This window comes from Athene cunicularia (assembly GCF_003259725.1).
Source record: "Athene cunicularia isolate RWA chromosome 1 unlocalized genomic scaffold, athCun1 chr1_part1, whole genome shotgun sequence".
Lineage (NCBI taxonomy): Eukaryota > Metazoa > Chordata > Aves > Strigiformes > Strigidae > Athene > Athene cunicularia.
The window spans coordinates 126,559,991-126,586,063 of NW_020799091.1; the positions used below are offsets into that span (position 1 = coordinate 126,559,991).

The window sequence follows — 26,073 nt, forward strand, 5'->3', positions numbered from 1 at the left end:
GCCTTCTCCAAGTTCAAATGGAAACTCTCCCTTTTTTGGGGGAACTTGAGCCTAAAAGGAAAGTGTCTGGATGAAATCTTTTCAGATCTGGTTACTGGTGCAGGCTAGGGCTACACTGAGACTATTTGTATGTTGGAATTTGGGTTGACCAGATTTTCTCTACAATCTCGAAAGGTGTATGCAACACACCCAACAGCATCACACGCATGACAATCTCTTTGCATGCTCTTGCACACTGCATGTGATGCTACCTATCACATGGCAGACAAATAAACAAAAGAAAAGGAAAATATTAATCGCTTGGCCAACTTCTGAAGAAGCACATGCTGTTTATGGAACCATCTGCACGTTCCTCCTCACAAGTCCTATAGCCGCTAGGCAGGTGTTATTTGAATAAGCAAGAGCCAAAGCACTTTAGCTTTCTAAGCAGAAAATTAAGTGCCTCCCTCTCGCCACTATCCCCTTTTTTGTAACCCTGCAGAACACACCTTGTCTCTGCACTGAAGTGTGGCAAGTTGGGGGTGAAGGTGCAATGGTTAAACACCTGCCAGAATTTCTAGCATGCAGAGTCTGACCTTGCAGAAGTTCCACTGGTCAATGATTCGTAACCCTGACACTGTGTGGCACAGCTTGGACAGGAGGAACTTGCTAATGATTGTGGCAAAATGAAAAGAAGAAACAAACAGTACCACTGTTAGGGCAGTGTCTACTTCAATTCGTTTATTCTGGAAGCTGCAGACAATAGACAGCACTGAGAGCCTGCTCCATGCTGTAGAGGTCTCATGCTTAGATAATAAAGCGCAACACTCGTGAAACCAGCAGGCCTAGAAGCCTGAAGAAAGAAAAAGCATGATTTATATTGATTTTTTTTTTCCTTACAATTACCAAGTAGTCTTGTATCTTCAGAAATTTCTCCTTGGGGAGACAGACTCTGTTCAGGAATTCATGATAAGCAGAGGATTTAACCCAGCTGGTCAGAGATCTAAACACTGCGGGTAGTAATGAACTGCAGAGGAAAAATTTCTCTGGAAGACTGCTATACAGCTATTCATCCAAATATGGATAAACATATTGTCCTTGATCCAGAGGTGTACAGAACTTCAGGATACTGTCTGAAGAGTTCAGTGCTGTAGACAAGCTGCTTAAAAGGCACTTCAAATTTCCGATGTTCTGCCTTTATACAGATCTCGAAGTACTTGGTGTAGAAGCATCTGATTTGCCACCTGGCTACTCCTTCACTCAAAGACCAGTCTCTCTGGTAAAATGCACCCTAGAGGGAATTCCTAGATGACTGGAAGGGTATCAAGGTAATGCTACTATTAGGAAGCTGAATAATTTTAGGATAGCACACTTATTTCCAAAGAATTATGGAAACACATGTTAAAAATATAGAAGAATAAATGGATAATTGACACCAATCAGCATGGTTTTACAGAAAACTATGTCGCTTACAAGCTTGATTTTAATTTTTGAGGTCCACAAATTGATAAAGGTAACTGCAGAGGTGTAACAAACTTAAAAGTTTCTAAAGCAATTGGCATGGTACCATAAGATGTTATGAAAAGACAAAGCAGTACTGTACCGTATCAATATCACTATCTTAATTTAAAACTGACTGACAGTGCTCTAAGAATGAACTAGCACTGTAAAATCACCACCAAAGAGAGCTGCTTCTCACAGATATTTACAAGGAACCATCTGAAGTTTTATCTGTCACCGCAAAATTGTTGCTGGTAAAAATGACATGGGTAAATATCAGCAGTGTAATCTGGTGGTAACTCGGCCTCAACCAGGCACATAATCCTAAATCTAGACATAAAGGCTGTGTAACTGCAGCACCAGATTGGTCTGGAAAGTAGAGACACTTCAAAGAATTCAGTGGCCACATGAGACAATGCAGTACGAGTTCCCACTAGGATACTGTGGCAGATGTACACACAAGGACAGTAAACAGTAGCAGGGATATAATTTTACTTTTGCAGAGGGCTGTGGGTAAAGTTAAAACTAGAATATGCAATTACGCAATTATAGAATTAATTTTAAAATAAGGGTTATGAACTAACATGAGTGCAGATATTTGGAGAAAATGCTTTACAGTGAGAGACAGTACAATGTGTTTAGCATCTTAAGCAGACTCGGTGGTAAGCTTATTACAACCTATGAAAACTCTCTGGAAAGGAAATGTGGGGGAATAAAAGACATTTTAATATGGTATAGGAAATCACAGGAAAATTCAGTGATTAACAGCTGAAATTAGACAAATTCAAATGGGAAACAAAGCATATATTTTTAACAGCACAAATAATTAAATAACGGAACAAACTACCATAAAAAGTGATTTTTCCAGTTCCCTTTATACAAATCAAGAGTAGAACAGAAGAATATGCAACGGTGTACTCTTACTAAATACATGTGTGTCTGCTCATAATTAATGCCTATGACTCACAGGGAGGTCAGAGTTGATCTAAGTTCTCTGGAAATAAAATTGGAGATGCCTCTAGATTGCACCCCAGCTCCCTCTGTTCCTCTGAGGGTGTTTTTGAGGTTGCATGTGGGACTCTTCTTGACTATGCCAATAACGTGCTCATAAAAACTGTGCCAGTCTCTTCACCAGCTGTGATACCCATGAATTGTGAACCATGTTTCTTTCACCTCCAGCCTATACCGGCTCTTTTCTGTCTACTTTGCTTCACTAAGGAGAGCACTATAGGTCTTTTCCACTGCATCTTATTGTCAATCCTCAATTTGCCTGAAGTTAGCTCAAACCTGAGGTCTTGTATATTATTTTCACTGTAAGTAGAAACTCTATAAACAAACTCCGCAGCCTCCATGGTGCAATCCTACTTAGCCAGATATGCAAGTCCCCAGCAAGTAGTTGAACCCTTCATTCACACATCTTTATAGTAATTGGCTTTACATGCCTATTGTGAAGTGGTAGCTCTTACTGCTTTCAAATAATCCACCTAGAAAGGATTTTAGTAATTTTCTGTATTTAACCTTGCATGCGTATTTCTGTAATACTTCAACCAGCCCCCCAGCATACCATCATCCAATGTGTCTCGCCCAATACAATTGAGATGGATGATATCTCTAGTGCTTAGTATTAGGGAGAATCAACCATTTTTTTTTATTAGGAAAGAGATACAGAACCTGTCATTGGGATTTATGATCACTGAGGGAATATAAGATTCAACTTCTTGTTTTTTCCCCACAGACACTAGATTTGGAAAGATGTGACAAAACAGACCTTGGTCAAAGCGCATAATCTGCACTAAAATGTCCATTTTGTCTAAAAATCTAGACAATAAAGGCAAAAAAGAAGCTGCTAATGGTGAAACAGATAAAGAAAGTACAGTACAAAGATATGCATACACACACAATCCGGCCTTCAGTGCAAATTCCCATTCATAAAAGGCAGAGGGAGATCTGGGTTGGGAGTGCTAAAGACACTTAAGTAACGCAGTATATTTAAAAGTCAAGTGGTTCTGTAATGTATCGTAGATGATCTCTGAAGAGTTCTTAAAGTGACAGAAGCAGACTTCTAACATTATCAGTGAACTAGCCCAAATCCATTCAGGTGGGGATGTATTCATCCATTCAAAGAAGTAAACAAGGGAGACCACCAAGAACTCAGTCATCAAACACCAGGTTACACCAGATTCACAGTAGAAAAATAAGACCATTTAGAACTCAGAAACAAAACTCAATTTCCCCAAAAGCTTAGAAGAACTACTAGACTTCTGATGAGGAAACTATCACTCACCATGAGAAGTCTGTAATACAAATTTCGAAGTATGCTTCAGTGGTTGAAAGGCAAAAGAAAGTGAATACAGACAGTGTTGTGCAAGAGCAGCAAATCAACTGCTGTGTGTTGTACCAGATTCTTCTCTATTTATAAATGGAGGAATAAACACAACCAGAGCTGTGTGGGGTAGGGAGGAAGGAAAAGTAGTGAGTAGATATGAGTAAACACAAGAAATTATTATCTATGTGCAGGGAACAGAAAACCCTGGGGAACAAAAAGCTTCCCAAGCTTCTATGCTAGTATGATGGTGGGGGTAAGAAAATCTGTAATTGTGGAAGGGAGGGCTATGCAAAAGCATTTTTTAAGAGTTTGAAAATATTTTATGTCTATGTTGGATAAAGAAACTTTTTATTGAGGAAGCAAGTAAAAAAAGGCACTCTGTGAGGATAGACGCAGTTAAGCACAGGGGCTGCTTGATTTACACAATTTTGATGCAGGCTGACAGAAGGATAAAATAAAACCCTACCCTGCACACAGAGAAAATTGGAGGAGGGTTTGGTTTGAAAGCATTAATGAAGACCAAGATATGAAGGCAAATGGAGAAACTGAACAAAATGCAACACAGACATGCTTTGCAGTGTGCTTAAGAGACAGATCCTGGCATGAAGAAATTTACATTGTTAATTCTTTAACTTAGCACAAAGGATGCAATCTCAGCATGGATCATCCAGCCACAATTTCTGAGAGGAGCTGGTGTTAGGCCAGCAAGCATTTGGAGTACGCACTCTGGCAAGGAGTAGGTTACTAAATCTATTCCTTTGTCATAGTAGAAACATGCCTATTTTGGGCAGGAGGGATGATGTGACTCAATGTTTGATGTTTTGGAGAGAGTGGCAATGCATTCTGGAATACAAATGTGACAGATGTGGAACCGCTCTCGAGAATAACATTATGTTTGCTGTAACATACAATCTACAGCACAAAAACCTAACCAAGACTAACACACAATCTTAAAATACTTGGACTCTCCTATGTAATTGTGACTGTGCTGAGGGAAGGACAAGGATGAGCTCAGCTAAATATTCTGAACTTGCTGTAACTATCTTCTACCTGATGAATACAGACTTCTCAACAGATCTCTTCCTCCAAGTACTTTTTCTGGGTCTCTTGCCTCTGGAATGAAACTGATTTTCACCTGCAGAATAAAGTTTCTCCAGACTCTTGGTTTGTCTCTTCCTTTGCTCTTCCCTCATCTCTTTGGCTGTAGTAAAAATATTTCATTAGGGTTTTGTTATCTTTAATATTTATTCTCAACTCTGAAACTGGCTCTGAGCTGTGTTTCCAAAGACTGTTGGAGCTCTAGCAGGGGAGTGGAGGAGATGTAGTAATCCACAGATCTTGAAGACAACCAGAAAACTACCTGGCCAGCAAACTAGTTTTGCACAAGCCCAGTACAGACCAGCAGGTGGAAGTAGTCAGCAACATGAGACCAGAAAAAAGTTCACAAGTTCAACGCTAGGAAGCACTTAAGAGGCAAAGTCTTTTGGGGATTACAAATAATTTTTACAACTAGAATATTATATTGTCACGTGAAAATTAAGCCTAGTTGTTCATATAGCCCATAATCTATGACTACCAGATAAAAGTGTGATCCATCTACGTACAAAGGATGAAGGAAAGAAGGCCATGAGAGTCTTACAACTAATCTGGGCTTCTGTAGACCAGTATAAGCATTTCCAATGAGAAAGACTCAGGAGCTTTTTCACACTTGGGAATTTGATTAAAACATTTCAACAACCAGATTTAAACCCTAGAAAGCAGCTATTCAAAGAAACCCAACAATCTCTAAAATACCTTTGCACCAATTTTTAAGTGCCATTACTTACTTTCTTTTCTGATCTACTTCATGTGATGCTGTAATGTTTATTTTGTAACTGAGTAAATCTAAACTGACTGGCATTTTTTTTTCCTTCCTATCAGACAACTAAGAAAAGAAAAAGCCATGATACCAACCTACATATACATATGTACATGCTATCTAGTCTACAAACCATCTGAGAACAGTTGTTCTACCACTTGTGTTTTAATAGCCGACTAAGAAGAAACTGTAAGAATAGCTTTGTCTTTTAGTCTAAACTGAGTGCAAACACATGCTTAACAAAGTTATTTATAATACACTTTCCCTTCTGAACATAAATTGCCTCTCTCAGGGGCTGTGGGCTAATGATAAACAGCAGGAGTGGATGACCAGTAGATTCTATTTCCACGCCTGAAACTCACCAGCTGTACACATGAGCACATCTTATCCATCTGATTCAACAGTTCCAAAACTGGAATAATTGCACACACCCCAATATGTTCCCTGGTTTACAAGAACTCATGAAAATCAATTACCATTTGAAGTGTTTCAGTAGCACAAGATTAAAGCGGCTACAAAAGGAAAATACACAGAATTAAATTACTGACAGATAATTAATACAGTTACCTGTGTTGCCTCCCAGCCCCACTGCCTGTACTTGGGATCGTGGGTGAATCTCCACATATACCAGTAGGTTTCAATCACCTCTGGTCTTAGGATGTAATACTTCTCATTCTGCCGCACTGCCACTGCCTCTACGCCACCATCAAATTTGAATGCTTCAGGACCCAGCTTTAATGCTGCAGATGAAAGGAAAAAAGAAAAAAAAATTATTCCTTACCACTGTTTGCAAGAAGGGTGGATAGGAGACTGCTATATCCCAAGCATGTGAGAAAAGCATAAACTAGCTTGTGTTTAAAAAGTCTCATAAATATTTCCTATTGTTGAGGCCTTTAATTTTTCTTATGAATAACTTATCCAGTTCCCGTGAGAAAACTACCTATCTTGACAGGAGTACAGTAATCCTTGAAAACTAATGAATCACTAAGAATATAAACACATTAACACATTCGTTTATAGATAAAATTTAAGTGACTGACATCAGTTCTTTACAAGCAAAAGAAAAGAATAAAAGGGTTAACAGAGGTTTTGATGTCCTTTGACCTCACCCAGCACAGTGGGCAAAGATCTTAGAACAAAAGCAGGTACCACCATCCCAAATAACCAGCATCTTTATGAAAACTCTCCTGGCTTAAGGAAGTGCTGTCAGGCCACTGTAACTGATGTGCTTCATAATGCGATCCTCAAGTAAACGGTTTGCAACTAGGCAATGAAAACTTAGCCACAACTGAAAATAAATCTCTGAACTAAGAGATTCACTATTTCAGCCCTTAAAGGCATCTATAATGGCCCTGTGCCAGCATCTGGAACACTATTCATGTAAGAAGGAAGTAGCTGTAGAAAATCTGCCTATAATATGAAGATACAATTACATTTTTTTTTATTATACAACTACACATTATTCATCAAATTTGACATAAGTAATGCGCTCTTATCTACAGCTGCACCGCACCCTTTGCTCTGGCAGACAATTTTTAAGGTAATGAACTTTGAAGCTGCACTTGAGCTTTAAAAATTATCAAAGCAATTAAGCATATAATTCTTATGGGCTAGAGGCTCAAATTAACCATGGTCTCGTGAGTTTGAAAGAGGAACCTTAGAACACTACAATGAAAAATGTGAGCACCTCCCAGTGTGTGCCCCAGAAGAAAATATCTTTAAAAAGTTCCTTAATCTTTTTGTTTCAAGGGAGTATGGCTCTGGGTGCCAACAGAAAAAAGCAGCACTCTCTGCTTCAGCCACACGTGTGGCAAGAAAAACCCATCAGGAAATATTTATGATACTTCTTTCAAAATGGGGCATTTAACAAGTTACAGTAAAAAAAACCCAAAAAACCCAAAAAAACACAAACCAACAAAAACCAAACATATTTTACTGCAAAGTCCATGAGATTCGATACAGAGTTCTACCTATACAAAATAAAGAAGGTAAGAACAGCCATACTATGGAACATACAGATGGAAGTTCTGTTTGATCCAGTATCATGTCTCCAACAATGGTCAAAATCAGACAAGGATGGTGAAGAGGAAGAACAGGCCAAATATGTGAGATACTCTTTTCCAGCTTCTCTACCAGTTCCAATTATTTTGAGCTCAAGGCGTCTCCCAAACTAGACATACTTTTTTATGCGGTCAGTAATTCTTCATAGATTTATTTTCCAAGTACTTATCTGGTGTTTCCTTAAACCTATGTAAGCCTTAAGCATCAAACACAACCTCTGCTAATGAGTTTCACATCTCTAATACCTCTTTGGTGTAGAACCACTTTTTTTTGTTCTTTTCCATTTTCAGCTTGGCTCCTACTAGACTCATTCAATAGTTTCTAGGTCTTGTCTTTGAGAAGAGACTGAAAAACTGATTACTATCCACTCTCTCCAGTCCTCTGGTGACTTCACAAATCTTTTGTGTCCTACCTAAAATATTCCTTTTCTACACTGAAGAATATTATCTAAGTCAGTTGTTCCTCGAATGGAAAATGTTCCACACCTTTAGTTTTCCTTCTAGCCTTTCTCTGCAACTCTTCCAATTCTACTACAAACTTTGTGAATGAGAGGATCAGCCTGAATACAGCACTGCAAGTGTGAACAAGATTAATACAGTAACGTATGACATCTTCTATATCACTCTTTCTTACTTTGTTTTTCCTGACTGCTACTGAGCTGACATTTTCATAATCTCAAGAACAATTTCCTGAATTGTAATGGTGAGTCAATTAAGAGCTCACAGAATCATCTTGGTTGGAAAAGACCTTGAAGATCATCCAGTCCAACCACTGACCTAACCCTGACAGACCCCAACTACACCATATCCCTAAGTGCTGGGTCAACCCTACTCTTGAACACCTCCAGGGATGGGGACTCCACCACCTCCCTGGGCAAAGCTCATCACTTTGTTTGTGAGGTTAGGAATAATTTTTTCATAGGTGCCTCACCTTACATTTAACTACACTGAATTTAGTTAGTAATTGTCATGCAATTGCTTGACCTCATAAGGTATAATTTTTCAGCTTTGTTTCATACTTGCTATCCTGAATAGCTTTTTTTTGGTTATTATCAGCACACTTACCTTATTGTTCCTGCCCTTTCCCTGATCATTTTTATATATATATATATATAATTTATATATACACATACTATAATATCAAATGTAAATATACTATACATTTATACACATCTATACACATACATGTATAAATATATCTCAAATATATCAGAGAATCATCAGCTAACCAGCATTCGTCCAACTGCAAGAGCTGACTATTCTCTACCCTATTTGCTATGCTACAACGATTTTTTTCTCCATGCAGGTACTTGCAGCTTATGCAGTGGCTGCTTAATATCCTTAAAGGGCCTTAGTGGAGAACTTCTGAAGAAGCCTTTGAAATCAGGTAAACCATGTCAGCTGTATTACTCCTATCCACATAGAAGCTGGATTTCAGGCAGTTCTGGTGATGCATCACCAACAGAAACTGTGACACCTTCTCTTGCTTTGTAGCTTGCTGGTGCATTAAATCTTTAATTATTTACTCATATCTTCTTCTAATGTTATTGGGCACCCCAAGAAATTATACCACCCAAGGACCACTTCTGCATATTGCTACAATCTCATCGAATTTTTATCTCAAACCAAAGATGTAAAATTAATCACAGCTCTTCTACTAATAGCTGACTAAAGTAAAAAAGCTACTATGAATAGTAGCATTCTTCTAAGCAAAGGCCATTTTACAATGCTATAGTGGTTACACTTTAATTAATGTATTTTACTATTAATTTGGGCTGACAGGCTATAGTCTAGGCAGGGAGAGCAGATCAGAAACAATTTCACATCACTGCAAAACTGCAAAGCGAACCCTGTACCATTTTAAAAGAGATTTCAATTGATTTAAAGTTGACTCAGTAACAGCTGTATTTAGCATTGCTGAAAATAAGAACAGTAAGTCCTCAGACTTCTACATAAATATTTGTATGTCTGATTTTGGAAATTATTTTGAAAACATTGCTTATTTTTTGCGTATTCCTTTAAGACTACAGTCAATCTAGCAAAAGATTTCCTGAAAGTAGAAAAGATTCATAATTAGAATGGTACTTTCTAGGCTCTAATTCATATAAAATTTGAGGAAGAGAACCTCTAAGGCACTTTTGTTTGAGACTCTGAACCATTCCATCTACGTACATTGTTATTCTATACTTTTCATGAAAATAAGTAATTATTCTTGTTTCTTCATCTTTGCCTGTTTAGCTGCTTACTGAGAGTCCTGGGACAGAGACAGCATCTACTCATACCCTTACAATGTCTCAGCTGGAATCTTAGTCATCTGGCTTATTCTGCATTGGAATTGTCACACATGTAAAAACAAATAAAGGTATACCCAGATTCTGAGGACAGTTCTTGTCAAGAAACTTTAAAGACGTGCAGAAAACTTCATCCTGTAGTCAGTCAATACATACTATCAGCTAATGGCTGGGATCATTCTTACATATAAGGGATGGTATAATTCACTAAAAATGCTGTCTGCTATAAATCAGGACATGCTGTCATCTATACAGATAATTTTGCTTATTAATCTAACCTCTATAAAATCTATGAAAGCTAATCATTCAGACTGATTTGTTAGTGGTCCTTCTATCAATTTCATTGGACATTTTTTTGGCATTACCAGTTATTTTATGCCTCTGCCACATTTCTCAGCAGTGCATGTTAAGCATGTAAAACAAAGAACTAATGCTCAGTAACTGGAATACCTCAAGATGTGCAGTCCACACACAGAAGCATAATTGCTGAGAAACCTTGCACCATAAACACATGAAGCTCTTTTCTTTCAGCCTTACCAGTGTCCACTGACAGCACTGAAAGTTCTTTGTGCTGTGCTGGACACAGGCATACAGATCAGAGCATGCCTTCTATCTTTGGTTCTCTCCATCTTCTCTCCAAATTGAGAACACACCGGACTACATACAAATCCTGAAATATCCTGTCATAAAATGGGAGATTTAGAATGACTGCAGCAATAATCTATCAATAGGGTATGGTATAGAAAAAAAACAAGAGTAGGGAGAAGGCAGAGACATGTGCAGATTACACATCACAACACTATTCTAATTACAGTTAGGTTTTCTGATTTTGACCATCAATAAGCCTTTTCAAATCCTTGGAGTTTCCAAGGGGGTCCACATGCATTCAGCTTCCTGAAGAGAGCAAATTTTCATGCCAGCAAGTTCAATGGATCCTGGAAACACAAATCCCTTGCTCAGACGCAGATCAGAACCACACCTCTACCCTCTGCCTTCACCTTCCAAAGACCATCAGCTTCCTCCAGCTGGTGAATCAAAGTCATCCTACATGGAGTGCTATCCTCCATGTAGGTCCTCAGCTTCAGCAGAACCTACAGGGATTTTCACAGAGCCATGGCAAGGGCTTGAGCTTCTCAGAATATCCTCAGTCACTTCTCCAGCCTCCAATTTAGGAGTCTGAGGCCTTCTCTCAGATATTCCTGGAGAACACCGATAAGTGAATCAGATTATCAGAGAGACTGTGTCCCTGCATAATAAACTTCTCACTGACTATATGACAGTGATGCCAGTTGTCACTGTGACATAATGTCCATGGAAATACACCAGGAATGGTTGCAAGGACTTTCCTACTCTGTAGTAATCAGCACTGTGGAGCAGACAGCATTGTGAGAGACGAAATGTGTAACTCAAGTGCTGTCAGAATGCAATGTGGTGGGAAAGGGAATACAAAGGAAGTAGCAACATCTAGAAGGATTAAGGCAAAATTTGTAACAAGCCACATAGGAGAAGGCTGTCACATGTAGACAGACCACCTTACATTTGGACAATGAGACTTAGGCCTAATGTGAGAAAATAGCATGCACAGAATAGCAAAATTTTCTCGGGGATAGGTCTGCAAGACTTGCTCCCAAAAACCAGCAAGGTGTTGACTCAGTTTAACTGTCCAAAGCTAAAAAGCCCCAAGCTACCTGAAGGGAATCATTAACTTGCTTTTAATTACTAATTGGGTAACAAAATCAGGTAATTTCACCCAAGCTGGGTTACTATGATGGCCAGGTACCTTATGAAAAACCTCAGATCTGTACAGAAGTCAATTAATTGAGTTTTCAACTGGAATGTGTCTGTTTCTACCACAAGACATACTTTCTGTTATCTATTTTGACTGAGATGTAGAGTAAGGCATCCTTGAATTCAAAAGATAAAGTCCTCCTCCTCCTCTCTGTAGAGCTGGGATGATCTCCTCCATCAGCATTCTGAACTGAGCTTATGTATGAACACTTCCAGTCCTTGTAAGTCCATAATGGGGGTCTCATCCTCCCTCCACATCTGCCTCCAAGAAAAAACTCTTCATCTTAGTCTTGATTAACCCTGACTAAAGCAGCAGTAATGATAACGGTGTTAAGCAATGAGAAAGAAACTGAGTCATGTGGGCTGAGATTGAGTGTCTTTGCTTGACCCAGCAAGACCCAGCAAGGTGCAATAGGCTGTGGCCTCTCTAAAGCAGCTTCATGGATCTGAGGTTGGTCTTATTTACATGTTGGGAGACATAGCATGGGTCACGCCAGCAACACACTGTCCAAAAGGTGATGGTGTACGTTAACTTGTGCCACACTTTCACTCAAATTAAGAAATGTTTTCAAATCTTCATCTTGTGTGGGATTCCTGCAATACAATCTGCTCCTCCCCCTGTCAGCTGGGAGAGGAGGGTATAACTTCATGGTGTTTAGGAGCTGTTGCCCCAGCAGGAAGAAGTACTGTTGAGAGCACGAACTGGATGGCGACAGAATGCTTGACATCAAGGGGTAGACCAGAAAACAGAGAAGGATCAATAATGGTTTAAGACCTCAAGGGTCTTAGAAGCCATCAACAGAAGCAAATGCATCCAAGAGACCACAGAGATGGTCTTAGAAATGATGATACTCTGGGCAATCATAACTCAACAGCTGACTTCTCACATCAATTGTGATTAACTTCAGTCCCAAAGGCAAGTAAATGAAGAAGAGAGGCAAACAGACAACAATAAGTGAAAGGGCTGTATTAGCTTGACAAAATAAGTAAAGTCTTGTTTTGTTAAAGGCGACTGAAGTCACCCCAAATACTCTCCATTATAGACGGTGATTGAGATTGTCTGAAGGCATACAGTAATGTATCAGAGGGGAAAGTGACCCAAGAGGATACTATTACTGACCTAAAAAAATCCTAATACATCGAGAACCTCCAGTCACCAATGTCATGGCAGAAAATCACCTTAAGGCTAAATAGGCATGTTGACTATCACTGCAAGACAAGAGCATTTTACTGATTATCACAGTGGTAAAAGCTGTCCAGATCAAAGTTACTCCAGTGGAATTTATGTGAAAACCCAGTGGACCCTAATAATCTGTCATGTTACGATATTTGTTTATTTATGCAAGACATGGAAAGCACAATTTCAAACCAGAATTTCTGTAGATGGCTTTCCATGATTTATATGCTAACATTATTGTAAAGACAGTAGAAAATCTAGAATTTAATTTGCCTGAAGCTTTCTGAAATAGCCTTTTTTTTTTTTTTTTTTTTTTTTTTTCAGTTGGCAATATAATGCCCGTCTTTTACTCTGTGAAATTCTGTTTCGATTTTGCTGAGACTGGACCTTGAAAAGGCTTTTTTTCCATTTTCCCTCATGCTCAGCCCTTATGGAAATTTAGGTTGCTCATAAAGTAGTATTTTTATACCAAAATATTATAAAACCAGCCATATACTGCACTTTATTATGAGCAACACTGGGAAGACACAATAAAGGACAGCTCCGGTTGGTTTATCTGAAGAAAAGAGCTCTCTATCCTCAGCACACACCCTCTGCACCTTGCTGTCTTCTCTAGGGACACCAAATGGGGCAAGATTTCTTCCAAGTCTACAGGAGAAAGAGATCAGGCTTTCCCCTTTGCCAGCTGAAACATAAACCTTTACAGTGAACGAGGATGTCTGCCTTCTGAAAGAGAGTTTTTTTTCTGTTCTGTCATTAAAGTGTACAATTATGTCTCAAAACCTGCTGTTAAAGCATAATGAAGTTGACATTTGTCATGTAACAGTTCATTATTTTCTTTGAAAAAAATCAGTCCAGGAAAAAAAAAAAAAAATCCACATTCCTGAGACTGTATGACTGAACAAAAGAAAACTAGGGCATTGCAAGTTTCTAGCTGTCTGTACGACTTTCAGCCTGTTTCTTGCATGTATGTGTTTATACAGTCATTAAATATGTAACCAGAAGTTTTATCCCCCCCAATCTTTTGACTTATTTAGGGTACAGAATAAACATCTGAAGGAATAAAATTAGGACTGCACAACTGTAAATTTAGCATTGCTTATTTCTAAGTGTCAAATTAAACATAAAAATGCAGTTTTTCAGCATGCAACAGCAGCTACAATGTCCTACTTTTTCCCTTAAGCATCATCATATTTTTTCTTTCTTCTTTTTTTAATGCTGTTGCTACCCAGGTAAAACTATCACTTATGTGACTGAATTCTTTAAAATGACAGGCAATTATACAATGATACCGTGTAATCCTGTGAATAAATACATGAATTCTCATCTTAAACTGCCTGAGTTTTAGTTACCATTACCTCCACCAGGAAGTTATTTCAGAAGCTCACTTCTCCAATGGCTTCACAAAGCCATTTCCAATTTCCAACCCACATTTATTCATGGTACAACTGTGTTGTTTATATCTTAAAATAACTCTATTTCTTCTCAGTGTTTATCCCTTCAGATGACAACAAACTTATTCCCTCCTTTGGCATTATTTTTCTAGTCTGAGCAGGCCAACCTCTCTTATTTTCTCACTGTAAGATAAAAGCTCTGTTGCTCTAATCATTCTGTTGGTCCTTCACTGCATTTGTTCTGCTTGAAATTCATATTTGTACAGTGTATTCTGGATGACAAATTATACCTGTCTTCTAAGGTAGTGCTGATATTCTCTAATTTTTGCTGAAAATTTTTCACCTGATACAGACTAAGACTGCACTGGCATTTTTCAACTCCCAGTTTAGAGACAGAGCTCCGGCTTTTTCTGAGTGAACTTCTTATTTCTGACAGTCCAGTCCTCAAGATCTTCCTGTTTACTAGTCTGAGACTCTTCTGTTTTAATTGTGTCTTATGATTTTATGGCCACTGTAAGTGTAATCACCACACTTTATGCATCAAGATCACTATTAATGATGTAAAATAAAGCTGGCTGAAAGATTGCACTTGATAAACTTTCAGCCCAATAGTGAAGTCTGATACTGCCTCCTCACTAGTCAGGTCTTTGGCCATCTCATAGTTGCATACTAATCTTCATCCTCTCTATTCTAATTGTACTTACCCAGAATGTACTATTACTAAAACCAGTAAAAGCTACATATTTTTCACTCTACATAACTGTAAGAACAGCATATATGAAATTAAAAACTGCTCTATATATCTGGGAGGACAAGAGTTCACACACACACACTCCTTCCTCCCTGCACCCATGTAACTATCTGATCCAAAAATAGGGATAAACATAAAGGAAGGAACCATATAAAGTCTGGTTTCACATTTACTCACCATGATGTAGATCAGAAACAAACACACGGATGTTAAAAAAATAATGCTGGTATAAAAACGGCACATGTTAGTCAAGGCATAAGTCTGTAACAAGTATTGAAAATAATTACGACAATTTCTGTATTTCAACTGCTGAAATAACTAGATTAACAATATATCTTACTTGTCCTGTCATATGACTCATGACATGTGTGTGCAATTTCAGCTCCAAGCTGCAAATAATGTCCAGCTTTATCATCTCTGGAACCATCTGCTCCAAGGGCAAACATTCCCCCTGCAAAACAGGTCAAATGGCCCATTTTTCTTTCAAGGTGCCCATTCTTCCACTCCCCAATGAAGGTCAGTCCACCATTGGACTTTCTGACGAGATGTTTTTCTATGGCCTACAAGAAGATTAAGAGAACTTTCAAATACTGTTTCACTTGCAAGTTTTACATAATAAACCTTCTTCAAAGAATAAAGTACTGTTTTCAAACCAGAAAGAATTTTCTTCTTTCAAATTCACTTCTGAGCACTGCTATAAGAATATAATTTCAATAAACACACAAAAATACCCTAACTGCTAAACGATGATAATGAGATTAAACATAGGAAAATCATGACATAGATAATGTTGCATGTTTAGCTGAGAATTCAGCACATACTTTATGGCTCAAACAATGTTTGTCTACCTGTTAACTCTGAGAAGTACCTAAATATTTGTTCTGCTGTACAGTCTGCACATACTTAGAAAATACATCTACATTGGAAACTTTTGGTCAGCAACATACATAAGGGCAGCACCTGTACTCTCAAGTCAGTCTTTATTAGGAAGTGACGGGAATGCTCCAGCTACCTTCTAGCTGCTTCTCCACAGCAAAATCTTTCTGACTGCACATTACCAAAGGAAGGGTGAGGGTCAGAGAAGCTGTTCACAAAAAAATACCAATATTTTATAGGTGGGGCAACTGCTGCTTTTTCTTAGCACATTTGTACCAATATATGTTGTGGCTTGTGACTTATAAATGGTATTCTACAGTAGGAAGGAGAACAGCTGACCTAGTTTTCCAAAGTTTGTGAACTACATAGAACAACACATTTACTTAAGCCTCTTTCAGAGAGGTTCACAATCCCCACCAATCTACTGCAGTACTTAACTACCTTTAGCATTAGACAGTTTTTCTTGTAACTAGACTCTCATGACAGTCTGAGTCCTATAATAATAAAGACACTTATCTTCTTTACCATGGAGACACTATTCCTATCTTCTTTCCAGAAATCTCCTTTGTACTTCCACACATAACTATCTGATGGGTTCACAATTTCCTGAAAAGTGCATGACCTGTGACTGGTCAGAGTATTCCAAGGCCCATTAGAGCTGAAGGATTAAATGCTATTAAAAAGGCATTTACTACTCTCCTTGCTATCCACAAGATCTATTACAGAAGTGAATCGCTACTCCATTACGTTTCTGGTACCTTTCACAAATTACACCACAAAATGTCCACAACTGTATTTTGCACTAAAACTACATATACTGAGAACACACAGGCAGAGGATCCTGCACGTAACTAAAGCAATTATCATGGATGTGGAGGTCATGTCTGCTGCACATAGTGGTGTTCTTGATATCTACACAGTGCAAACGATGCAGTTCGCTACAACATAGATTCAAGCAATAAATACCTAGATTAATCAGCTTGCAACTTGTAATTCAGGTTTAAAAGTGGACAGTAAAATAGCTTTTCCCTCTAAATAAAAAAAGCAAGACTGTCTTTTGTTTTCAACAATATGGACAAACAAAAAGCCTCAAGATCTTCTGTGTTATTTCAACCTTTCTTTTTTTTTTCTTTTTAAGCTGATGCTTAAGTGATGCAGGAATGTTAAAGCAGCTGTATTGAACCCAGCAATACTGGATAATATGGAAGTCTTCCATCCAGGTACTGGAATAACATCTGACACCGTTCCAAAGTTTTCTTCAACAAAAAACTTTTCTGAAAATGAAATTATTGAAATTACATTTAGAAAAGGTAGAATTTGTAGGACCGGAAGTCTCATCTGGGGAAGACAATATATAAACAGTGATCTGAAACAGTTGTGTTTCTGAATATGGATGTGTTTTTGTATGGTTTTCTGAATATGTTCTTGACTTGAGATGCTGCAGTGCTTACAGCAACTTTTGAGTGGTTATAGTGATGTGAATCTATGCCTCAGCTATGTAGCCAGTGAAGATCTGGCAGTCCCCATATGGCCAAGCTAAAAGCCAGTGCAGTGGATTACAGGGAGAAGACAGCATTATCATCAGTAGGGCCCTTGAACTATGGACTGAGTCATCATTTGGATGGTGATATTTCTCCATTGCCCTCTACTGAGTTTGTGCATTCTGAAGTTTATGAAAGAGAAGTGCTGGTCTGCATTCCTGTTGCGTTCATTTCTTCACTAATACACTGATAGATGTGAAGTTTCTGCTTATGGCAGAATCCAGTGAGAAGAAAGCAGAAATAACTGACAGAGCACAGTAAGTCTCTGACAGCTGCCAGAGTGGATGTCTAACCATCATGCAAATTGGCATTGAGGACTGGCAGAATACTATGACTTCTGCTGCTAGAGAGCCTGATTTCGTTAGCTGTACAAGCCTCATTTGCTCTGCAAGTACTGCTACAGGAAAGATTGGATCTGCTGAAAATTCTGCCAGTGAAGACAACACTAAGATCTTTTGCATTAGCTCTGTTGATTCAATTAATCTAGTCTGTGACAAAACTGACATTATGATGATTGCTGGACTTTTCTAACCAAGCGATATATAAAAGTTGAGGAGTCATTTTTAAAGTAAAGCCACTTTTACTATGAAGATCAAGAAGGCTTAAAAAGGGTTTGGTTTATTTATTTCCTGGAGGAAAACATTTTATTCCAGATGTTGTGTGAAATTCCCTTTTGAATTGTATCTTTGTGTAATTTCATAACTGTTGAGGAGTAAATGGTTGCAGAAGCATTTCCAGGGGGACAAAATCACTGTAGTTGACAGCAGGAGAGTCGGCAAAGGCCAAATTTAGTCAGTTCTCCATAAGCTACTCCTTCACTCTAGACTTGCTTTCAGGATCTGACCAAAAAACAATCTAGGTGTGATGTGTCCCTCTTCTAAACAGAGAACTTGAATCTTCTTAACTTGAGCATCACTGTCTTGTATAAGGGGTAGTTTCTGAAATCTGAAAATCAAATTCTGTCAGCTACTTAATTATTAAATTACAGCTTAAGAGTCACAAAGGAAGCATCCCCAAAAAGAAAATGAATGCAATCCTCTCAACATACATTATCATTCAGCAGCCTAACTGCTTGCTAACTGTATAAAAAGGACAGTTAATATTTAGAGTAATTAATAAGGAACAGCTGGGCATTGCTGGGAGCACTGCTTAGTGGAAAAGCTTGAGCAGGTTGGGAGAGATGTGGCATTTGTATTCTAGGCTGGATGCCTAGAGCCACAGAGCACTCCAGTAAGTGCTGTAAAAGCAGTGACATCCACCTCAACCATGAGGAACATACATGCACTAACATGGACATGTATACTTAAGCCCCCAAAGAAAAGACTTAGTTCACATCAGCTAAGAGATTAATTGACGGAAGAAGCTTCCTTAAGTCTGTGAAATGCCCAAAACAATAAGCTGAGATGTGAAAACAGAATGTTCTCTATCTGACATTCATGCTTTCTGTGATTTTTAGGACTACAAAACCCAGCATTTTCTGGGCTATTTTGCAGCAGTATGTTGTGAGAGTCTAACACACTGCTGGATCCTTCTTTTAGATATCCAGTGCTGTGCAGGAAGAAAGAGCGAGGATCAAATTTGTGAGCCTAACAGATTAGGCTACTCAAGGCAACAGATCAAAAGGACACTTCCCTATCCTCCAGCTGAGGAGAAAAGACTTTAAACCAGATTAGCTGGGAGGGCCACATGATGATGTTGAAAGCAAAGTTAAGAGGCTCATCCTCAATATTTATCACCACAAAAAATTCTCAACAAGTTTCACAATTTCAGCTTTTTTCAAAGCTGTGAATCTACACAGGAAGTGTCCTTTACAGTGGAAGATTGAATTAATGTTACATAGCATGGAGAGGTCACAGATACAGAACCTGTTCTATACTCTACATTTTATACTCTTGTTATGCAGTGACCTGGGTAAGGCTTCATATGCCATGGACTGGAAATCATGATGTCTAAAGAACAGATGCTGTCATCTTTCTTCTTAATACCTCCAAGGCATGGAATATCACTGCCTCTGCCAGACTTGAGAGTGAGGGTATGGTTGTTTATCTTCCACTCTCCCCCCTGTAATAAGCTAAAGGAGTGAACTGTGGCTGGATAGAGACCTTCTTTTAGACTGGTGGATGCCGAGAACATTTCCAACTCCGTGCTGTGAGTATTTTACACCCTTCCCCTTCTGCTGGCATAAATGACAGAGAGAGCTTTTGCTCCAAGTTTTGAAAAACAAGTAAGTGTCAGCTACAGAGGAAGAGCTATGTTATGGGCAACAACAAATGAATGGTAACGGAATGAGGTCTTGAAAATATTTTAACATTTTAAATAAAAATTCAAATTGCAATTATGTAAAACAAATCCTACTCACTGACTCTTTGCCCAAGTATTTCAATGTCAGGTAGGACTTGGGATAAACACAAACCCTGAACCAGAAGGATGTTCCACAATGCATAGATCAGTATGGTTCATGCAGATTCAAATGTACATGGGTGGGTTTAGCTGAGAGGAAGACGAAGAGGAAACCATCTGATGCCTGCATTGCAGGTCATATCGCACATGAAGTGGGAGCAGCTCAACTCTTTCTCCCTCCTATCCACAATGTGTTTACAGCTTTCTTACAGATTTCTTTTGCTGTGTCTCCATTCAGAGACAGATATTTGCTCATACAAAATGTCTGCAAGACTGGGCTTACAGTGGAGAAAATGAAAGGGAAAGTTTATTTCTTCTAATTTTAAAGTGCTCGCAGTTTAGGAATCAGAATAATATATTTCAGCACTAACCACAATGGATGCTAAACATCAACAGCCAAACATTTTTAAATCCACAGGACCCAATAAACTGTATTTTAGACTATTAGAAGTACTCAACTAGTGTTTTCAACTACTAATGTTGACTTCAACAAACTCTAGAAAGCTAAAAAGGACTGGAAAACAGCTCATGCTTTAGCAGTATTTTAAAAGGTTAATAGAAAAATAATATAAAATGAATTATATGGTTTAAAAAATAAATGTTTTGATTGGCAGGTGAATGCTGATATTAGGAGTATTAGGAATTTCAGGAATTTCCTTGTTATTGTACAAAATATTAGTCCTAAACAAATTCAAGGCAGCACATATGAAGTGGATTAAAGGTTGGGTTGCTAGAACAGTTCAAAGTAAAACAAAAGATTACGAAAATTCTTCATCCCATAAAGATTCTGCAAAGATAACTTTATTCAATGCTAGGCAGCATTTCTACCAATGATCTATAAGAAGCCAATGCTAAAAAAAAAATTTGCAGATGGCACAAAAATTGATGGAGCTATAGATAATGATAAAGGAAAAGTCAGTCCTGTAAAGTCATAGAATCATATAATCATTTAGGTTGGAAAAGACCTTTATGATCATTGAGTCCAACTATTAAATCATTCAGAACAGGTGACAAAATGGGGTTTGCCTGAACAATTGTGTTTTAATAGAGATAATTGTAAGGTCACGCATTGAGGAATCAGGAATGTAAATCACAATAGTAGGAAAGCAGTAAATCAAAGAGACTATAACCAACTTCAGAGTAAACCCAACGGGAAAGTGGATGATAGTGAGGCAGAGGTTAAGAGTGCAAACACAGCTCTTGCCTGGATGAAGGTGAGAATACTGAGAAGAAATCAGTGAAGACTTATTAGGAGAACAATTACATTCTTGTCTCCATACCGAAGACACTGGAAAGTACAAAGAAAGCAACTTAAGAAATAATTAAAAAAAAACTGGTTTATGTTGTGAGACTGAAGAAAATAAGGCATTTTTCCTTCAGGAGAGAATGCCTATTGTATCTTTGTTAGTAACTAGCTACATGATGCAGATAACCCTTTAAAACAATGTAGGGAAGCAAAAAGGTGAAGGAGTTAAAAGCCAGATGTAATCAAATTCAGGTCAGGAATAAGACACATTAGAGCTTCAAAGCAATTCTGGACTAGAACCTTCATTATATGTCTTTTAAAACACGAATTTTGAGAACTCCAACAACAGGTGTTTTTCTTTAGGAGACTGACTGCACTAAAACTGAGTTTTAAAAGCTTGCATTGAAAAAAACAGGGACGCACAGAGCATGGAACAAGTTAGGAACCAAGCACATATCTGCACTTGGACAAGACTACGCAGTCCCTGCTGCTGTTGGTGCCACAAGTAACTATGTGTCTTAACTGTATCACAGGCATCTTGGCATATATGGGCACAAGAGAGCCGGATGGAAGAAGATGCCTGTGTACGGGGAAACTAAGAAAGAGCTGTGCAGCATAAAGCTCAGAGCCACCACAAAAAGGCCCCCACCCCAAACCCCACTGAACCATCCTGCAATACTGCCCTGCTTGGGCAAGCACTGCTTATCTGTGAGAGGGAGCAAGACCCTATGACAAAAGAACCATAGAGCAAAGAATAGGTATAAACTACATTTTACAAGATAAATATGGAATATAACATCTGAATATTTTAGAAAATAATTTAAAGAATAAAACAATTCAGGACTTCAACTCCTCAAATGATTCTGAACATAAGAAAAAAGTGACTTGATCATTCTGCACACATCTTAGGGTTATTAGGTCTCTTTCTAATAAACTATAGCTTGGGCTTTTACATTATACCATTGTGGACAAGTTGATTATTTTTAGCACAATAATCTGCATCAGATGTATTCCACGACAATACTTTTCAAACTGCTCAGAGTGAATGCTAGTATTATTCATCACTTGATTTTTAAAACTTATATAATGAAAACAAGTCCTGTTGAGGTTTTTTGCTTTTGGGTTGGGTTTGGTTTTTTTTTTACGTATTAAAGATGGTTAAGTTCCACTGTACTGGAAACCTCAATTAATTATAATCACCTCAATTGCATCGTCGTACATTTTCCTTGCCTCCGTGTCCATCTTGTCTGACATAAGCCAGGCTTTCAATAAATATTCATAAAAACTGTCTCCCAGCCCGCCCACGGATGTGTGATCTGTAGGAGGGAAAGAGGAAAAAAAAAAAAGTTGAAGTTGTTATATAATAGCATCTTAAATTTATTCAAAATATAAACTTACATTTTTAAGGTCTACTGTTGTAGAATTATCAGTATTTTAAGCCTGTTTAGCAGGACAAAGCTGCACTGTATGCCCTATCCCCTCTGAACTTACTTCATAGGCATGGAACCTGGTGTATGTGTTCACTTTTTGTCATTCCGCACAGGCTATCCTTCACATCAAAAATGTAATTTAACCTCTGCTTTTACTTCATTCCACAGAACCTAAATGTTTTGCTGGTGGGGTTTGGGGGGGTTTCAAAATTTTTTTATATATATGTAAAAAGTATATATAAAAAAACCTCATGAGGTTTCTGTATCCAGGATGCAACCAGGTCATGTGGCTGGCTATGAACTGCCGTGAACTACACAGAACCCAATCTTCCCAGGAGAGTTTTATTTCCAAAAAGGTAGTTACTTAACAGACTAATGAATTTCTCAAAGTTAATGCTCTTATTTAAATTATTTCAGTCCAAATGGAGGTGAATTGCCTTTGCAGTGTACAACACAAGCCCTGCTCTGTTCCACCGTGTCACTCCATGTGCTACAGGGTGACTATTAGAATCCACCACCACATAAACTGGACCTCCTAACACGCAGATTTCTTCACGCAGACTTCTTTTTTGTCACCTTTTTTTTTTTTTTTTTTTTCCCTTGCAGAGGTTGCCTTTCACAAGTAGAGTCATTGCTATTCTGTGCTGACAGACCACATGAGAACTACCTACGTTTCTCTTTGGGTGAACTATCATACATCCCCACAAAAAGCCTACTGATGGTCTGACTCTGTCTCAGAGCTCCTGTTGCAACCACGGTAAGCAATCCCTCAGTACACCCTTCATTCAAAAAGCAGTACGCTCTGAGATTTAGTAAATGACTCCAACCAGAACAGCATATAGCCTTTTCTTTCCCAACGTTACAGCTCCCAAAATGCTGGCACCAGAACAGCTGTAGTCTGCTGAAGCTAGGCAAAGGAAATGCTTAAGACCAACTTTGTCACAATGCCAGTAATTCACTGCCCTAAGCATGGCTGTTAGAGTCATGCAAGTTTTACCAGGTGAAAAAAAAAAAAAAAAAAGATATAATACTTCCTTTTCCAAAGTACCTCAAAAAAGTGGTATTATTCACAGTCTTTCTGGGATAAAGGTGTAAAAGAGAGGTTGGAGCTCTCCTTCTGTTCCTTTTTCCTCCAAGCACCATCCCGCCCCAGCATGTCTGCTTGTCTCTGAAGATGAGAGTAGGAGGTTAGAGCTGGTAGATGCTCCTATCCTAACTCTTCTAGCTGCCTCTTGACTGCTGTGCTACTTACCAATGGATTTCTAAACAAAGGATGAAGCAAGTAGAAAGCCTGTAGCTTTCTCATTTGTTTTCAGGTTGTGAATTTGGAGCAAATTATTCCATGCTTTTCTCTCCAATCTCAGTATCTCCTAGACAGCTTTTTCACACCCATCTACTCAGTGATTTAACTACAAACAATGAGTTTTCACAAGCCTTCTAGCTCTGAGCTCTAAGACAGCACTGAGGTCATGAGTCACTTTCTTCCACAAATGCCAGGCCTAGAAATTACTCCTTCAATGCACAATTACGTTCTCATGCAGATAAAAGAACTAAGGGTCTGTGGTTTTCAGAAAATAAACTATCCCAAGACTTCAAAGTTACAACTGATGTCAGCACTACTCAGGGACTGTCTTCACAAGAGATACAGTTTAAAACTACTTCTGTTAAGCTGCTTGGCTCCTCCCCAGCTGAGCTGTGTCAGAGTCATCGCTGCTCCTCTGCCAGACTTCTTTCACAGATCACTCAGTCCAACCAGGACAAGGCTACTGAACCCTCTGCTGGGATCACCTTGTAGTAGCTGCAGCTGGGTTTGGGGCTGGAAAAAGCAGGAATACAAGTGGAAAAGATTTATTTCCTAAACAGAGAAAACCACATTCCAGGTGAGTTTCCAAAGCCAATTATCAGAAACACACCCTATATCACATCTACTTCTTCGGGCAGTAACTTGAGAACTGTGTTTCTCTCCTGTCAGCGGCTCTTCTCCTCCTCCACATTGCCTCTTGTCTTAGATCAAAGCACAGGGAACACAGCAACCAGTAGCATTGGGACACACAGGAATTGGAGCCATCCCCTAGACAGCCTTTTTTGCAACTTCTTTATGTGTTCAGAGAACAGAGCTGTGCAAGCCTCTCGGATACAGATTCTCCTCCCACTCAGCAAGCGAGAAGCAAACACAGTAACACTAAGGGCTTCAGAGGGCCTTGCAGCTCCCAGCAGCAGAGTTTTCTTTATTCCCATTTCACATACCTCACTCCCAGCTCTCAACTACTAGGAGTTTTCAAGGCTACTCTTCCATTAAACAGTGGGGTCCTCCACTCCCCGGCTGATGCCTTTCACAGTTGGACCAGAAGGGTAGATGTGTCAGAAAGGGCAAACTGATTCTGTTCCTTCTCTTCAGCAGCAGGAACGGGACAGATGACATATTTTTGGTGGTCACACATGATAAGACATCACAGACAACTATCTTTCACACAGAAGGGAAGCAGTATTTCAAGGGAGCTGACTGCACTGAGACACAGCTCTCTTTATTTCACTGACCCCTCTCCATCTGTAAAAAATAGCTGAAAGAGGGCGGAATTGAAAAGGAGTCCACCACAGCAGCTGAACTGAGGTTTAGGCACAGCAAGTTTTCCAACTTCTACAACAGCATTAGCTTTTCTTCAGATGTTCTGCTAAGGTCAGAAGGTGTTGCAGCAGCACAGTTTGCTGCATTTTGTGTAATGACTATAACTAGACATGACTGAAAATTAAAACACTTGTGACAGATTGTGAGACTTTGACAACTTGCTCTCACCTAAAGGGGAAATGCTAAAGAAATATTTTTCAAGATCCTTAGCAAATAGTGAAAAATGTCACCACATATAATCCTCTCCTATAAACGTCACCACATATAATCCTCTCCTATAAACAAAGATCCCCACCCAAACTTATCATCAGAAGGTCCACAGTGGCTATCACTCTCTCCTGCTATTTGAGCTACAGCTCAGATGGATTCCGAGATTTAACTCAGTTCAACTCAAAATGTTTTGCATGTAAAATATTTTGAAGTTTTTCAACCAGCCCTAACCTTGCACGTCAATTCAGAGTACTAAAAAGGAGCAAACTGTGATTTGAATAACCGAGTTTACAATAGCATCTGGCACGGGGTACTCTCCAGTAGACAGCTGGGAAGGTTAAGTATTATGTTTAAAATGCTTTTAAGTATTTTGCACATTTAAAAGTTGATTTAATTTTTCACATATTTGATCTAAAAGAATTATTTAATTAGCTCTATGTCATTTAAAGCTTTTTACTGTGAGCAAGTGTTTCACAGTGAAATCCTGAAACAAAATTCTTTCCAGATTAAGACAAATATAGCAAGGAGAACAGAAGTATGAGGGCATATCAAATATGGCAGAAGCCACATATTCTGTTCAATGACATGTATACATTTATAGAACATTCATTCCTTCCAAT

At 38.6% G+C, this 26,073-nt stretch overlaps 1 protein-coding gene across 1 annotated transcript in view; it reads right to left on the reverse strand.

Annotated features, from left to right (window-relative positions):
- The window catches only part of MAN1A2 (mannosidase alpha class 1A member 2), a 118,569-nt gene that overhangs the window by 10,505 nt on the left and 81,991 nt on the right, over positions 1-26,073 (reverse strand). The window contains exons 8-10 of the mRNA XM_026861035.1: positions 22,388-22,503; positions 15,465-15,684; positions 6,231-6,403 (exon numbers count right to left, since the gene is read on the reverse strand). Coding sequence (XP_026716836.1) covers positions 6,231-6,403; positions 15,465-15,684; positions 22,388-22,503 — 509 coding nt within the window. The remainder of the gene's footprint in view (positions 1-6,230; positions 6,404-15,464; positions 15,685-22,387; positions 22,504-26,073) is intronic.